Below are 19,212 nucleotides of genomic sequence, written 5' to 3'. Positions count from 1 at the left end.
GCGGTAATTCTTAAGGATGTTTTTGTCTAAGTTTGCTTTCTTTAGTAACGGTCCCTCTCAATTTTGCAATCTTAGAACAGAAAAAGTTAACAAATATGTCAGGTAAATTACAGATATCCAAGTCGGGAAGAAATTTAGTATTAACTTTTTTACCACCTATGATATCGTCGATTACATTGAAAAGGGATCTCTGATCAGCACCGTCAATACAATCACGAAAATAGTTCGTGTGTGCTTCGTGTACTTTAGTAAAATAGGCACAACGAGCAGATCGAAAGATATCTTTGTGAACAGCAAGTCCAGTTTTTTGCCACTGTCGCTCTAGGCGAAGAAGAATTTTTCCTTCTGTCATAAATTGCACAGTGAACCAAGGGACCTGTTCCTTCTCAATGTGAACTTTGGTTATAGGGGGTGCAAATTCATTCAAGATAGATGTCAAAGTGTGGTTTTAGTTAGCTGCAAGTTCATTCACATGATCAGAATCAGATGGCAATTCTGAAAACAAAGATGATACTCTATCTTGGAGGACCTCGATGTTCAGATTATTCAATCTCCTGCTTGTGCGAGTGACTCTCAAAGCCATCAGGTCTATTATATAAAGTGGAATGTCAAAATGTAACGATGCATGATCTGATGGTAACAGCCAGTCACTGGTGAAATTGTGAGCACACACGTCCGATGTTCTGGTTATAATGAGATCCAGTGTGTGTCCTTTATCATGTGTCGGAAACTTAACATGTTGCTCCAAACCAAAAGAGTGTAGAAAGTCGTTAAAATGTGTGGCATCATTATTGCTAGGGTCATCGGTATGTATGTTAAAATCCCCAGCAATGACAAGATGGCCTCTTGTGTGAATGATACCTTCAATAACGGTTGCAAATTCATCAAGAAAATCAGTTACTGTGTACTTACAGCTTTTATGCTAATACGGAGGTCGATAAATGACAATCAAATGAATTGTCGATGATGCAAGATTCATATTTCCATCTAGTACCTCAAAAGTCTTGAAGGAAGATGTTTTGTTCACACTAAACTTGAGATTTTTCTTGGCAATGACAGCAACACCATCTCCCTTCCGACAAGAACGCGGTATTTGATGAATATTATAGCCATCAATACCGGAAGAGAAATGAGCTTTTATCGTGCCATCTAGTGTGTTGAACCATGTTTCAGTGACGATGAAAATATCAGTACCATTCTGTGTAATAGCATCGGCAACAGCTGGTAGTTTCTTGTCAATATATATAATATATTATAATATATATACCAAAACTCTTCAACCTCACATCAACACTCAACCTTACCTACCCCCTCCACATACCTACATGTATATTTTACCCATCTCTTCTTCTATACCCACATTTCAAAAATATTTCTCCATCTCAATACTCAAACACACCAACCACTCCCACCATACCCACTTATCAACCTACACGTATTCCCACACATATCAACTCATACCCACCCCATTCCCACACACCAACCACTCCCACCATACCCACTTATCAACCTATTCCCATACATGTCAACCCATTCCCATCCCATTCAAACACTAACCATTTCCACTCCATTCCCGTCCATTCTCACACTCATCAACATTCCCCCCAATACCCACACTCAGCTCATTCCCACACTCATCAACCATTCCCACCCAATACCTACACTAACCAACCCAATCCAACTCTCGTCAACTCGTTCCCACACTCATCACCCCATTCCCACCCAATACCCCCACTCGTCAACCCATTCCACACTCATCACCCCATTCCCACCCAATACCCCAACTCCTCAACTCATTCCCACACTCATCAACCATTCCCACCCAATACCCACACTTGGCAACTCATTCCCACACTCATCAACCATTCCCACCCAATACCCACACTTGTCAACCCAATACCCACACTCCTCAACTCATTCCCACACTCATCAACCATTTCCACCCAATACCCACACTTGTCAACCCAATACCCCCACTCCTCAACTCATTCCCACACTCATCAACCATTCCCACCCAATACCCACACTTGGCAACTCATTCCCACACTCATCAACCATTCCCACCCAATACCCACACTTGTCAACCCAATACCCACACTCCTCAACTCATTCCCACACTCATCAACCATTTCCACCCAATACCCACACTTGTCAACCCAATACCCCCACTCCTCAACCCATTCCCACACTCATCAACCATTCCCACCCAATACCCACACTTGGCAACTCATTCCCACACTCATCAACCATTTCCACACTCATCAACCATTCCCACCCGTGCCTTGGCAAATACCATTTCTCTCTAGGGTTTGGGTCATAGCATGTTATGAAACTGAAATGGATGGTGACCATGTGTATTTTTCATTGTATCACATTTTATATTTTACAAAGTAAATAACAATAAATAGCATAAATGCTCAGATTTAAAAGCATTTGTGTTATAAGTTTGACAAGCAACCCACACACCCGAAATGGAATGAGCCACTAATCATTATGTGTAACTCTACACTTCACACCGTTGTTGATTCAGTGAAATAAACTACAACATGGAAAGTACGTAATTTGGGGGGTGTTTGTACATGTACACACATGTGTGTGTGACTGAATGAGTGTAAAAAATGTTTGCATAATATGAATGTCACTAATTTCGTGAAAAAAACTTGGGTGTTATCAGAACGTTTATTACTTAATGTTTTGTTTATGCATAAATTATTAAATGCTGAAAAAAAGAATGACTACCAAATCTTCCCTTTTGACTACCAGTTTCAAAAAGTGGTAGTCAAAGTGACTACCAACTAAAAAAGTTAATTTTGAGCCCTGAAAATGAATATATGTAAAACCATAGACCCTCCACCAAGAATCATTTCTGACTGAGAGAAATCGGGTTACAACCGTGATGAATGAAACACTGTACTCAAAGCATACTGCAACAATCGCAAACAATGGATAGCTTACGCAATCAATTCTTCTTTTCATGCCATAGAACAACAAAATACACGACAAGACTATGTATGCATTTACCTAAAATACTATATATCTTGTTGGGGCCGGGTCTTCAACCAGTTGAAAATTTCGAAATGGTCAGAGAATTTAGTCAAAAACATGTCGGATAGCTAGTAACTATCACCGAGTCACAGTGAGTGTAAACAACTCGGAAACGGACAGGAAATGTTTATTTAGCTTAATGTATGCAAACAAACATTCAGAGATCCTTTGATGTTTACCGCAGTTGCGTATCCTGTTGGTGGAGGGTCTATGGTAAAACAGCTTTTGATCTAATCTAAATATGTATGCATGATGGAAGTATCATCAATGTCTGTGAGTGTCAATGGCATCACAGTTCATTGTTTTAGTAGTTTCTTTTCAATTCAATTCAATTCAATTCAATTCAATTCAAAACTTTATTATCCGTATATGAATGCGGAAATTTGTCTTTCGGCTCAAAACATAATTTACAAACAATTTACACAAGTACAATATATACATATACATACAGTGAGTATGATAATAAACATACTAGTGGGGTGGGGGGTGTCTGGAAATTTTAATAAAACATTTATCATTATACACTGTGTGTGGGTGTTTTCACACTGATTCTAACTGTCAGTAACTGGATATTAGGCTGTTATTGGATCACACAAGACTAGTTCTAGATATAATTTTGTAGAGTGAGTTCAAACATGAGGTAGCAAGATGATTACATATGCGGACCCAACCACTGAACCTTTCATGCTAATCAACCCATTCCCACCCCATTCCCACACTCATCAGCCCATTCCCACCCCATACATGTACATGTACATGTACATGTACATGTACATGTACACATGTATGTCAACCCATTCCCACCCCATACCCTGACTTCTCCCATGAGTTAATTCAGAACTTACTGGTTCTGGTACATTTCCTCTTGCAAAGTTCTGTGTGGATGATGTTGACCTGGCCGAGGCCTGTTCATACTGGTCAAACAAAGACGCCATTTTCCTTCAACTTCAGTACATCAGAATTAAGTTCTCACTAGGAAGAGAAGGGAAAACACTGGCAAATTAGACATCAATATTAATATAATTAAATGAATTTAATGGCATAGTAATCTTCTATTTATGAGTACAGGAGAAACCCTGTTTCTTATTCTTTCACTAAACTACAATGTATGTACAAGTGAACTGAAAAAAGTGAAAGTATGTTACATGTATATACAAAATGTAAATGTAGTGTGACTACTACATTATACACATGTAGTGTGACGAGTATATTCTGTACACGTACATGTAGTGTGACTAGTAATACATTATATAGTGTAATTAGTACATTACATAGTGTGACAAGTACATTATCTATCTATCTATCTAATAAATTTATATAGCGCCAAATATCCAAAGAAGACAATGTTCAGTGGCGCTTAGAGTTAGAAAGGAGATGAAAAAGCTCTCTGAAATATGTGGGTTTTCAAGCGTCTTTTGAAAATGTTAACATTGGGAGAGGTTTTAATGTCCAGGGGTAGAGAGTTCCAAAGTTCAGGAGCTGCTGAAGAGAAGGAGCGGCGACCATAGGAAACCAGATTCCATTTGGGTGTATGCAGATGGCATTTATCCAATAAACGAAGAGTGCGTAATGAAGAACGAGGTGTAATTAAGTTCTTGAGATATCGTGGAGAGATTCCATTTAGGGCTTTGTAAGTGATGAGCAGAAGTTTGAAAACAATACGATGAGATAATGGAAGCCAATGAAGTTGTTTCAGAATAGAGGTTATGTGTTCGAATTTCCTGGTGTGTGTAATAATCCTAGCTGCCGTATTTTGGGCACGTTGTAAGCACTGTAAGTATGACTAGTACATTATATAGTATGACTAGTACATTATGTAGTATGACTAGTACATTATATAGAGTGACAAGTACATTATATAGTATGACTAGTACATTATATAGTATGACTAGTACATTATATAGTGTGACTAGTACATTATATAGTGTGACTAGTACATTATATAGAGTGACTAGTACATTATATAGTATGACTAGTACATTACATAGTATGACTAGTACATTATATAGTGTGACTAGTACATTATATAGTATGACTAGTACATTATATAGTGTGACTAGTACATTATATAGTGTGACTAGTACATTATATAGTGTGACTAGTACATTATATAGTATGACTAGTATATTATATAGAGTGACAAGTACATTATATAGTATGACTAGTACATTATGTAGTATGACTAGTACATTATATAGTGTGACTAGTACATTATATAGTGTGACTAGTACATTATATAGTGTGACTAGTACATTATATAGTGTGACTAGTATATTATATAGTATGACTAGTACATTATGTAGTATGACTAGTACATTATATAGAGTGACAAGTACATTATATAGTATGACTAGTATATTATATAGTGTGACTAGTACATTATATAGTATGACTAGTACATTATATAGTATGACTAGTACATTATATAGTATGACTAGTATATTATATAGAGTGACTAGTATATTATATAGAGTGACAAGTACATTATATAGTATGACTAGTACATTATATAGTATGACTAGTATATTATATAGAGTGACTAGTATATTATATAGAGTGACTAGTACATTATATAGTATGACTAGTATATTATATAGTATGACTAGTATATTATATAGAGTGACTAGTATATTATATAGTGTGACTAGTATATTATATAGAGTGACTAGTATATTATATAGAGTGACTAGTACATTATATAGTATGACTAGTACATTATATAGTATGACTAGTATATTATATAGAGTGACTAGTATATTATATAGTGTGACTAGTACATTATATAGTATGACTAGTACATTATATAGTATGACTAGTATATTATATAGAGTGACTAGTATATTATATAGAGTGACAAGTACATTATATAGTATGACTTGAACATTATATAGTGTGACTAGTACATTATATAGTATGACTAGTACATTATATAGTATGACTAGTACATTATATAGAGTGACTAGTATATTATATAGAGTGACAAGTACATTATATAGTATGACTAGTACATTATATAGTGTGACAAGTACATTATATAGTGTGACTAGTACATTATATAGTATGACTAGTACATTATATAGTGTGACTAGTACATTATATAGTATGACTAGTACATTATATAGAGTGACTAGTACATTACATAGTATGACTAGTACATTACATAGTATGACTAGTACATTATATAGTGTGACTAGTACATTATATAGAGTGACTAGTACATTGTATAGTATGACTAGTACATTATATAGTATGACTAGTACATTATATAGTATGACTAGTACATTATATAGTGTGACTAGTACATTATATAGTGTGACTAGTACATTATATAGTGTGACTAGTACATTATATAGTATGACTAGTATATTATATAGAGTGACAAGTACATTATATAGTATGACTAGTACATTATGTAGTATGACTAGTACATTATATAGTGTGACTAGTACATTATATAGTGTGACTAGTACATTATATAGTGTGACTAGTACATTATATAGTGTGACTAGTATATTATATAGTATGACTAGTACATTATGTAGTATGACTAGTACATTATATAGAGTGACAAGTACATTATATAGTATGACTAGTATATTATATAGTGTGACTAGTACATTATATAGTATGACTAGTACATTATATAGTATGACTAGTACATTATATAGTATGACTAGTATATTATATAGAGTGACTAGTATATTATATAGAGTGACAAGTACATTATATAGTATGACTAGTACATTATATAGTATGACTAGTATATTATATAGAGTGACTAGTATATTATATAGAGTGACTAGTACATTATATAGTATGACTAGTATATTATATAGTATGACTAGTATATTATATAGAGTGACTAGTATATTATATAGTGTGACTAGTATATTATATAGAGTGACTAGTATATTATATAGAGTGACTAGTACATTATATAGTATGACTAGTACATTATATAGTATGACTAGTATATTATATAGAGTGACTAGTATATTATATAGTGTGACTAGTACATTATATAGTATGACTAGTACATTATATAGTATGACTAGTATATTATATAGAGTGACTAGTATATTATATAGAGTGACAAGTACATTATATAGTATGACTTGAACATTATATAGTGTGACTAGTACATTATATAGTATGACTAGTACATTATATAGTATGACTAGTACATTATATAGAGTGACTAGTATATTATATAGAGTGACAAGTACATTATATAGTATGACTAGTACATTATATAGTGTGACAAGTACATTATATAGTGTGACTAGTACATTATATAGTATGACTAGTACATTATATAGTGTGACTAGTACATTATATAGTATGACTAGTACATTATATAGAGTGACTAGTACATTATATAGTATGACTAGTACATTACATAGTATGACTAGTACATTATATAGTGTGACTAGTACATTATATAGAGTGACTAGTACATTGTATAGTATGACTAGTACATTATATAGTATGACTAGTACATTATATAGTATGACTAGTACATTATATAGTATGACTAGTACATTATATAGTGTGACTAGTACATTATATAGTATGACTAGTACAGTGTATATTATATAGAGTGACAAGTACATTATATAGTGTGACTAGTACATTATATAGTATGACTAGTACATTATATAGTATGACTAGTACATTATATAGTATGACTAGTACATTATATAGTATGACTAGTACATTATATAGTGTGACAAGTACATTATATAGTGTGACTAGTACATTATATAGTATGACTAGTACATTATATAGTGTGACTAGTACATTATATAGTATGACTAGTACATTATATAGTATGACTAGTACATTATATAGTATGACTAGTACATTATATAGTATGACTAGTACATTATATAGTATGACTAGTACATTATATAGTATGACAAGTACATTATATAGTATGACTAGTACATTATATAGTATGACTAGTATATTATATAGAGTGACTAGTATATTATATAGAGTGACTAGTACATTATATAGTATGACTAGTACATTATATAGTATGACTAGTATATTATATAGAGTGACTAGTATATTATATAGTGTGACTAGTACATTATATAGTATGACTAGTACATTATATAGTATGACTAGTATATTATATAGAGTGACTAGTATATTATATAGAGTGACAAGTACATTATATAGTATGACTTGAACATTATATAGTGTGACTAGTACATTATATAGTATGACTAGTACATTATATAGTATGACTAGTACATTATATAGAGTGACTAGTATATTATATAGAGTGACAAGTACATTATATAGTATGACTAGTACATTATATAGTGTGACAAGTACATTATATAGTGTGACTAGTACATTATATAGTATGACTAGTACATTATATAGTGTGACTAGTACATTATATAGTATGACTAGTACATTATATAGAGTGACTAGTACATTATATAGTATGACTAGTACATTACATAGTATGACTAGTACATTATATAGTGTGACTAGTACATTATATAGAGTGACTAGTACATTATATAGTATGACTAGTACATTATATAGTATGACTAGTACATTATATAGTATGACTAGTACATTATATAGTATGACTAGTACATTATATAGTGTGACTAGTACATTATATAGTATGACTAGTACAGTGTATATTATATAGAGTGACAAGTACATTATATAGTGTGACTAGTACATTATATAGTATGACTAGTACATTATATAGTATGACTAGTACATTATATAGTATGACTAGTACATTATATAGTATGACTAGTACATTATATAGTGTGACAAGTACATTATATAGTGTGACTAGTACATTATATAGTATGACTAGTACATTATATAGTGTGACTAGTACATTATATAGTATGACTAGTACATTATATAGTATGACTAGTACATTATATAGTATGACTAGTACATTATATAGTGTGACAAGTACATTATATAGTATGACTAGTACATTATATAGTATGACAAGTACATTATATAGTATGACTAGTACATTATATAGTGTGACAAGTACATTATATAGTATGACTAGTACATTATATAGTATGACTAGTACATTATATAGTGTGACTAGTACATTATATAGTATGACTAGTACATTATATAGTATGACTAGTACATTATATAGTATGACTAGTACATTATATACATTGTAGTATGACTAGTACATTATATAGTGTGACAAGTACATTATATAGTATGACTAGTACATTATATAGTGTGACAAGTACATTATATAGTATGACTAGTACATTATATAGTGTGACAAGTACATTATATAGTATGACTAGTATATTATATAGTGTGACAAGTACATTAGGGTGAGGTTGTTTTTTTTTTTGTTTCTCATCTCCAATGGAATAGTCAGGCGGGGCGGGCGGCGAAATAAAAAAAAAGGGGGCAAGAAAAAAAAATCTGTATTTTTTCAGTTCTATTCTCTGTCCTTTCTGTCCTGTTACTCTCTATACAACTTCTTTTCTCTTCTCTTTATTGAATTCCTTGTTACAAGTCTCTTTCCTTCATTTTAGCAAGGTTGACAAGTCCGTAGAACAACTTTGTAAGAAGATGATTGAATACTTATCATCCTGATGGGTGTATATCTGTAGCCATGAACTATTGTATGATTTTATCAGGAGTACTAATACATTCGTCCTATTAATCAAAGTGGTATTGCCATCGCTAACATTTTTTTCAAGTTATCCAATTTGAACTTTAGTATGTAACTTTTTGAAACACCTACGTGATTGTCATCAGTGTGCTAGATGAATTTTCATTTATATAAATCATTACTTCTATGAAACATTTTTCTTCAGTGTGAACTTGTCAAAATAATCCACCAGATAACATGTAAACATTTCTAGAACTCATAACTCCTTTGGGATTTACTGTTTAAGTGTAATTAAAAGTAATAATGTAAACATCGGAATGTCTTCCAAGGTCATGCATGTCATGGGTCATGAAACGCTATGGAGTCGGTCATTTCCCTGATGATACAACTGATTTAAAGCTAAAAACTGGTCAAGAAATTAGGAATGCAGTATGACTTTTACCAATGATGGAAATATTCTGAGCTATTATTACATTGCAGCAAAATGTACCGCGTGACAGTATTAATTTTGAGCCCTGTCCCTCATGAAACCTCAACGGCTTCAGCCATGATGAAAGACACATGCTGCTCTGACGTAACAAAGGGGGTGGGTGGGTGGGTGGGGGAGGGGGGTTAGACAGCGGTGTTCTGCCAAGGTTTCCAACAGTGGGGACAAAGGCCCCTTGGTTCCAAAAAGTGGTGTCATTTGACAGGGAGTGGGATCAATTATTATTGTCTATGAAATATCCATATAAATTATCTCAGACCACTATAGAGATACTGTGGTCTGAGATATTCCATTACGTATAGACCATTACCTAACTACATAAAAAAATTCCATTCATAATAACAGTTCCCAGTAAGCTATTTTTTGAAAATTGTGTACTACACATTACACCTTAGAAAAAGAAAGCAATTAAGATTATGTAATTTTAAGTCATTTCTACAGAGTATATTATATATTGTTTAGAAAAATTGGACAGCCAGGTAGTCACAATTTTTAATCTGAATATCAATGAATAGCAGTGCTCAAATTTATAATTCCTTTTTTTCAGACAAGGACAAAGAACAACTTCAAAATAAGTCACAGTGAACATATAATTGAATAAAAACTTTGAGAAATCCTAAACTTGTAACCACTTGTTTCATTTTTTAAATTGTTAGTACACTGCTGTGTTTATCATATTCCCTCTTCAAATTCATGACATTTTGAAGAAAAAAATCCCTGACTTTAAAAAGTGCCAAATTTGAACGAAAAACTTACAAATAATAGTCAAACAAACTTTAAAATAATTTATTTTTTATTAATTAACCGTTACTGGCTGTGTATCATGATTTGGTCCTGCTATATCAAATGACAGCATAGTTTAATATGCACTGTAAACTTGATATGGAAAGCTGACATTAGGTGTCCTTGAAACTCAGAACTCGAATCTTTAACTAAAACTATCAACAACGTCAAAGTTGGGATGCTCTGTAAATACCACATTAATTTTTTTCTGATTTGCACAACAAGTTCGTTCTTCATGTCTGACCGGGCGCACATGCATCGGCCGTCTATAGTGGCCATGCCAGTGATTACGCGTTGATTCAGTGCCAACATTCACATGTGTCACTGTCAACATCATGCAACACGATCCCCTAACACAGCTTTTCGGAATCAAAATACACATGTACTCATTTAATTTAACCCATCAACAAATGAAAATCACAATCTGTTCCATAAATTTGGTTTACTAAGGCTTCTGAGCTGTGGCAGATAGATGTTCCGGTAGCAAGTTCAGTGTTTCGCACACGTCAGTGATTAGGTCAGAGGTCACGACAGTGACGGTAGACAAAACATGGTGACGAGAGACGTCCATTTCGACGTCTCATCTACTCCCTCTAATGTTTTAATTTGTAGATTAAGTTTATCAAAGTTGATCTCTTTGTGGCATTTTTTATGTTAACAATAGAACTGCGCGTTGTCACTGATCTTATATGATCTTATATTATATATCTTATTACCAGTCAGTATACTTCTTGTGGGATTGACGTCGAGTCTGGGCCTGGCCTGGTCCGGCCGTGGACTTAGATAATTTTGATGTCTGCCGTAAAATGAATGCGCCAAAGCGACGCAAGGTGGGAAAATTAATGTCGCAAGGTCGTTTCCTCGGCAGAACTGGTCTAAGACGCCATGAGGAACCTTACAATTTTGCTGTGCTCAGGGGTCGGTCGGTAATAAAAAAACTTTTTTTTTTCTGATGTCGGAGCTGCAAATTAGGGTCGGTCGGGAGATGAGAAACAGAAAAATAAAAAGGGCCGCCCTTATATAGTATGACTAGTACATTATATAGTGTGACAAGTACATTATATAGTGTGACTAGTACATTATATAGTATGACTAGTACATTATATAGTGACAAGTACATTATATAGTGTGACTAGTACATTATATAGTGACAAGTACATTATATAGTATGACTAGTATATTATATAGAGTGACTAGTATATTATATAGAGTGACAAGTACATTATATAGTATGACTTGAACATTATATAGTGTGACTAGTACATTATATAGTATGACTAGTACATTATATAGTATGACTAGTACATTATATAGAGTGACTAGTATATTATATAGAGTGACAAGTACATTATATAGTATGACTAGTACATTATATAGTGTGACAAGTACATTATATAGTGTGACTAGTACATTATATAGTATGACTAGTACATTATATAGTGTGACTAGTACATTATATAGTATGACTAGTACATTATATAGAGTGACTAGTACATTATATAGTATGACTAGTACATTACATAGTATGACTAGTACATTATATAGTGTGACTAGTACATTATATAGTATGACTAGTACATTATATAGTATGACTAGTACATTATATAGTATGACTAGTACATTATATAGTATGACTAGTACATTATATAGTATGACTAGTACATTATATAGTGTGACAAGTATATTATATAGTGTGACTAGTACATTATATAGTATGACTAGTACAGTGTATATTATATAGAGTGACAAGTACATTATATAGTGTGACTAGTACATTATATAGTATGACTAGTACATTATATAGTATGACTAGTACATTATATAGTATGACTAGTACATTATATAGTGTGACAAGTACATTATATAGTATGACTAGTACATTATATAGTGTGACAAGTACATTATATAGTGTGACTAGTACATTATATAGTATGACTAGTACATTATATAGTGACAAGTACATTATATAGTGTGACTAGTACATTATATAGAGTGACTAGTACATTATATAGTATGACTAGTACATTATATAGTATGACTAGTACATTATGTAGTATGACTAGTACATTATATAGAGTGACAAGTACATTATATAGTGTGACTAGTATATTATATAGTATGACTAGTATATTATATAGTATGACTAGTACATTATGTAGTATGACTAGTACATTATATAGAGTGACAAGTATATTATATAGTATGACTAGTATATTATATAGTGTGACTAGTACATTATATAGTATGACTAGTACATTATGTAGTATGACTAGTACATTATATAGAGTGACAAGTACATTATATAGTATGACTAGTACATTATATAGTGTGACTAGTACATTATATAGTATGACTAGTACATTATATAGTATGACTAGTATATTATATAGAGTGATAAGTACATTATATAGTATGACTTGAACATTATATAGTGTGACTAGTACATTATATAGTATGACTAGTACATTATATAGTATGACTAGTACATTATATAGAGTGACTAGTATATTATATAGAGTGACAAGTACATTATATAGTAAGACTAGTACATTATATAGTGTGACTAGTACATTATATAGTATGACTAGTACATTATATAGAGTGACTAGTACATTATATAGTATGACTAGTACATTACATAGTATGACTAGTACATTATAGTGTGACTAGTACATTATATAGAGTGACTAGTACATTATATAGTATGACTAGTACATTATATAGTATGACTAGTACATTATATAGTATGACTAGTACATTATATAGTATGACTAGTACATTATATAGTGTGACAAGTATATTATATAGTATGACTAGTACATTATATAGTATGACTAGTACAGTGTATATTATATAGAGTGACAAGTACATTATATAGTATGACTTGAACATTATATAGTGTGACTAGTACATTATATAGTATGACTAGTACATTATATAGTGTGACAAGTACATTATATAGTGTGACTAGTACATTATATAGTGTGACTAGTACATTATATAGTGTGACAAGTACATTATATAGTGTGACTAGTACATTATATAGTATGACTTGAACATTATATAGTGTGACAAGTACATTATATAGTGTGACTAGTACATTATATAGTGTGACTAGTACATTATATAGTGACAAGTACATTATATAGAGTGACTAGTACATTATATAGTATGACTAGTACATTATATAGTATGACTAGTACATTATATAGTATGACTAGTACATTATATAGTGACAAGTACATTATATAGTATGACTAGTACATTATATAGTATGACTAGTACATTATATAGTATGACTAGTACATTATATAGTATGACTAGTACATTATATAGTGTGACTAGTACATTATATAGTGTGACTAGTACATTATATAGAGTGACTAGTACATTATATAGTATGACTAGTACATTATATAGTATGACTAGTACATTATATAGTATGACTAGTACATTATATAGTATGACTAGTACATTATATAGTATGACTAGTACATTATATAGTGTGACAAGTATATTATATAGTATGACTAGTACATTATATAGTATGACTAGTACATTACATGTATATAGTATGACTAGTACAGTGTATATTATATAGAGTGACAAGTACATTATATAGTGTGACTAGTACATTATATAGTATGACTAGTACATTATATAGTGTGACAAGTACATTATATAGTATGACTAGTACATTATATAGTGACAAGTACATTATATAGTGTGACTAGTACATTATATAGAGTGACTAGTACATTATATAGTATGACTAGTACATTATATAGTATGACTAGTACATTATATAGTGTGACTAGTACATTATATAGTGACAAGTACATTACATAGTATGACTAGTACATTATATAGTGTGACTAGTACATTATATAGTATGACTTGAACATTATATAGTGACAAGTACATTACATAGTATGACTAGTACATTATATAGTGTGACTAGTACATTATATAGTGTGACTAGTACATTATATAGTATGACTAGTACATTATATAGCATGACTAGTACATTATATAGTGTGACAAGTATATTATATAGTATGACTAGTACATTATATAGTGTGACTAGTACATTTGTACATTATATAGTGTGACTAGTACATTATATAGTGTGACTAGTACATTATATAGTGTGACTAGTACATTATATAGTATGACTAGTACATTATATAGTGTGACTAGTACATTATATAGTATGACTTGAACATTATATAGTGACAAGTACATTACATAGTATGACTAGTACATTATATAGTGTGACTAGTACATTATATAGTGTGACTAGTACATTATATAGTATGACTAGTACATTATATAGCATGACTAGTACATTATATAGTGTGACAAGTATATTATATAGTATGACTAGTACATTATATAGTGTGACTAGTACATTTGTACATTATATAGTGTGACTAGTACATTATATAGTGTGACTAGTACATTATATAGTGTGACTAGTACATTATATAGTGTGACTAGTACATTATATAGTATGACTAGTACATTATATAGTATGACTAGTACATTATATAGTGTGACTAGTACATTATATAGTGTGACTAGTACATTATATAGTGTGACAAGTATATTATATAGTATGACTAGTACATTATATAGTGTGACTAGTACATTATATAGTGTGACTAGTATATTATATAGTATGACTAGTACATTATATAGTATGACTTGAACATTATATAGTATGACTAGTACATTATATAATATGACTAGTACATTATATAGTGTGACTAGTACATTATATAGTGTGACTAGTACATTATATAGTGTGACTAGTACATTATATAGTGTGACTAGTACATTATATAGTGTGACTAGTACATTATATAGTATGACTAGTACATTATATAGTATGACTAGTACATTACATAGTATGACTAGTACATTACATAGTATGACTAGTACATTATATAGTATGACTAGTACATTATATAGTGTGACTAGTACATTATATAGTATGACTAGTACATTATATAGTATGACTAGTACATTATATAGTATGACTAGTACATTATATAGTATGACTAGTACATTATATCAGTGTTCTGCCAAGGTTTCCAACTAGTGGGGACAAAGGCCCCCTGGTTGCAAAAAAGTGGGGTCATTTGACAGGGAGTGGGGTCAATTATTTATTGTCTATGAAATTATATATATTACCTCAGACCACTATAGAGATACCATGGTCTGAGATATTCCATTACACATAGACTATTACCTAACTACATAAAAAAATTCCATTCACAATAACAGTTCCCAGTAAGCTATTTTTTGAAAACTGTGCACTACACATTACACCTTAGAAAAAGAAGGCAATTACAATTATGTAATTTTAAGTCATTTCTACAGCGTATATTATATATTGTTTAGAAAGATTGGACCGCCAGCTAGTCACAGTTTTTAATCTGACTATCAATGAATAGGCTAGCAATGCTCAAATTTATGATTCCTTTTCTCAGACAAGGACAAAGAACAACTTCAAAATTAGTTAACATATTATTGAATAAAAAATTTGAGAAATCCTAATCTTGTAACCACTTGTTTCATTTTTACAACTGTTACACTGCTGTGTTTATAATTCCCTCTTCAAATTCATGACAAGAGTTTTTTGTTTTGTTTTGTTTTTTAAACATTTTGAAGAAAATAAATTCCCTGACTTTAAAAAGTACCAAATGTGAACGAAAAACTTACAAATAATACAGTCAAACAAACTTTCAAATAATTTATTTTTATTAATTACCATCACCGGCTGTGTAACATGATTTGGTCCTGCTATATCAAATGACAGCATTAGTTACATACATGTATTGTAAACTTGATAGGTAAAGCTGACATTAGGTGTCCTTGAAACTCAGAGATCTTGAACTAAAACTATCAACAACGTCAAAGTTAGGATGCTTTGTAAATACAACTGTAATTATTTTCTGATTTCATCTCTGAGTTCATTCTTCATGTCTGACCGGGCGCACATGCATCGGCCGTCTCGAGTGGTTATGCCAGTGATCACTCATTGATTCAGTGCCCAACATTCACATGTGTCACTGTCAACATCATGCAACACGATCACCTAACACAGCTTTGTCGGAATCAAAATACACATGTACTCTGTCTCATTTTGTTTCCATTAATTTAACCCATCAACAAATGAAAATCACAACCTGTCCCATAAAATTTGGTTTCCTAAGGCTTATGTGGCAGAGAGATGTCCCGATTTCCCGTAGCAAGTTCAGTGTTTCACACACGTCAGTGAGTAGGTCAGAGGTCAAGACAGTGATGCGTCGGTAGACAAAACATGTGAAGAGAGACGTCCATTTCGGCGTCTCATCTACTCCCTCTAATGTTTCAATTGAAGATTACGTTTTATCAAAGTTGGATCTTTTTGTTGCATATTAATCCATTTGTTTGCATGTTAACAATAGAACTGCGCGTTGTCACTGTATCTTATATGATGTCAACAAAACTGTCGCTTATGGAGGCAGTATACTTTTCGTGGGATTGACGCCGGCCAGGGCAGGGGCTTGCCCTGGACTTAGGTGTCTGGCGTAAAATGAATGCGCCAAATTGACGCAAGGTGGGAAAATTATTGCGCCATTTGTAATTTTAGGATAGTATGACTAATACAGTATATAGTATGACTAGTACATTATACGTATACCGTATTTGCTCATTAATTGTGCTAGTCCCGGTTGTAAACGGTGTACAGAACACGAATCTGACAAGGGGGGAAGGGTACAGTCGACTAGTCTCGACTTCCGTCTGCAAGCAGGACTTTGCGGGATCGTCGCACACCCTCTTCTTGTTCAAAATATTACAATATCGACAATTAAAAGTGATCCTTCGACAAAACATTCAAACAAACCTTAGTGTTACTACTCACGTGACAACGACAAGGGCTTCAGCCACTGAATATACCCCTTGAATACGTGAAAATTGATATGATATCTCAGGAACAATTCGCGATGTTTTTGACCCTTTAAGCTTACCAGTATTAATAACTTTGCCAGTAACATAACAAATGCATCGCTCTAAAATTTATCTCTGCTTTGAATCAATGTGGTATCCATTATCCAGTTCTCTAATCTATATGAACATGTATAGATTTTAGCAGAATGAGATGGTTAAAAGGACAATTTCAGATATAAAAATGAATATGTAGAGAATTATTTATAGTAAGTTAAAGGGTTTGCGAAATCCCTCATGTCACGTGACGCTGTTCGTGACCTCAACATCATTCAACAAAATCGTCTGCCGTACGCATGTGACATCGCGCAAGACTCAGACTCACGGTACAGTATGTGGGTCACGCCCGGCTATGGGAAGCCGTTCAGGCCAAAAGTATTTTTTTATTTTAGCTATAGTATTTTATATTTTTCGTACTTACAAACTAATTTTAACCGTTCATGTACTTTTATTCCATGGTTACATTATTTTAATTGAAATAGGTTTTCATTTATTTGAGAATATTGTTTTATTTTTCGTCAAACCGGAATTTTTTAAAGGATTATATATAATTGAAAGTCAAAATATATTTTTTGTTAAAGTTATTTTATTTTATTTTTTAAATTTAAAAAAAAAAGTTTCTCCAACTTTTTTTTTTCTTCTCAACTTTTTTTTTTGGCCGAGTCTGCTGACAGGCGCCGGTCACGAGCACGTCATGCTCGTGACAGGCGTGTCCTTCGTCCTCCATTACGACGTGTTTCGGCGTCAAATACTATGGGAAGCCGTTCAGGCCAAAAATATTTTTTTATTTTAGCTGTAGTATTTTATATTTTTCGTACTTACAAACTAATTTTAACAGTTTATGTACTTTTATTCCATGTTCACATTATTTTAATTGAAATAAGTTTTCATTTATTTGGGAATATTGTTTTACTTTTCGTCAAACCAGAATTTTTTAAGGATTATATATAATTGAAAGTCAAAATATATTTTTTGTTAAAGTTTTTTATTTTGTTTTTTAAATTATTAAAAAAAAAATTCAACTTTTTTTTTTTCCTTCCCAACTTTTTTTTTTTTGGCCGAGTCTGCTGACAGGCGCCGGTACAGAGCACGTCGTGCTCGTACCAGGCGCCTGTCACGAGTACGAGGCGTGACCTTTGACATCACGTTCTTATTACCTTCGAAATTGATCGCTCAAACATTATATCAGATCTCAAAACTGTTAATTGACGTGTGATAGTATCTGTTTTTTCCAACAACCGCGACTTCAGCCGCGTACGAT

At 32.1% G+C, this 19,212-nt stretch overlaps 1 protein-coding gene across 4 annotated transcripts in view; it reads right to left on the bottom strand.

Annotated features, from left to right (window-relative positions):
* LOC144433597 (vacuolar protein sorting-associated protein 18 homolog) overlaps positions 1 to 17,957 on the bottom strand; it is a 320,975-nt gene extending 303,018 nt beyond the window's left edge. For 3 of the 4 annotated variants that reach the window (XM_078121923.1, XM_078121926.1, XM_078121925.1), the window contains exons 1-2: positions 17,869 to 17,957; positions 3,891 to 4,017 (exon numbers count right to left, since the gene is read on the bottom strand). In XM_078121923.1, the coding sequence (XP_077978049.1) occupies positions 3,891 to 3,980 (90 nt within the window). In that variant the 5' untranslated portion in view covers positions 3,981 to 4,017; positions 17,869 to 17,957. Of the gene's footprint in view, positions 1 to 3,890; positions 4,018 to 17,850 lie in introns of all 4 variants that reach the window. The other variant, XM_078121924.1, reaches the window with a different exon arrangement.
* Between the last annotated feature and the right edge of the window lie 1,255 nt (positions 17,958 to 19,212).

The sequence above is a fragment of the Glandiceps talaboti genome, chromosome 4 (genome assembly GCF_964340395.1).
Source record: "Glandiceps talaboti chromosome 4, keGlaTala1.1, whole genome shotgun sequence".
Taxonomy (NCBI): domain Eukaryota; kingdom Metazoa; phylum Hemichordata; class Enteropneusta; family Spengelidae; genus Glandiceps; species Glandiceps talaboti.
The sequence above is the reverse complement of the archived record's forward strand: the minus strand, read 5'-3'. Positions and strand labels throughout refer to the sequence as shown.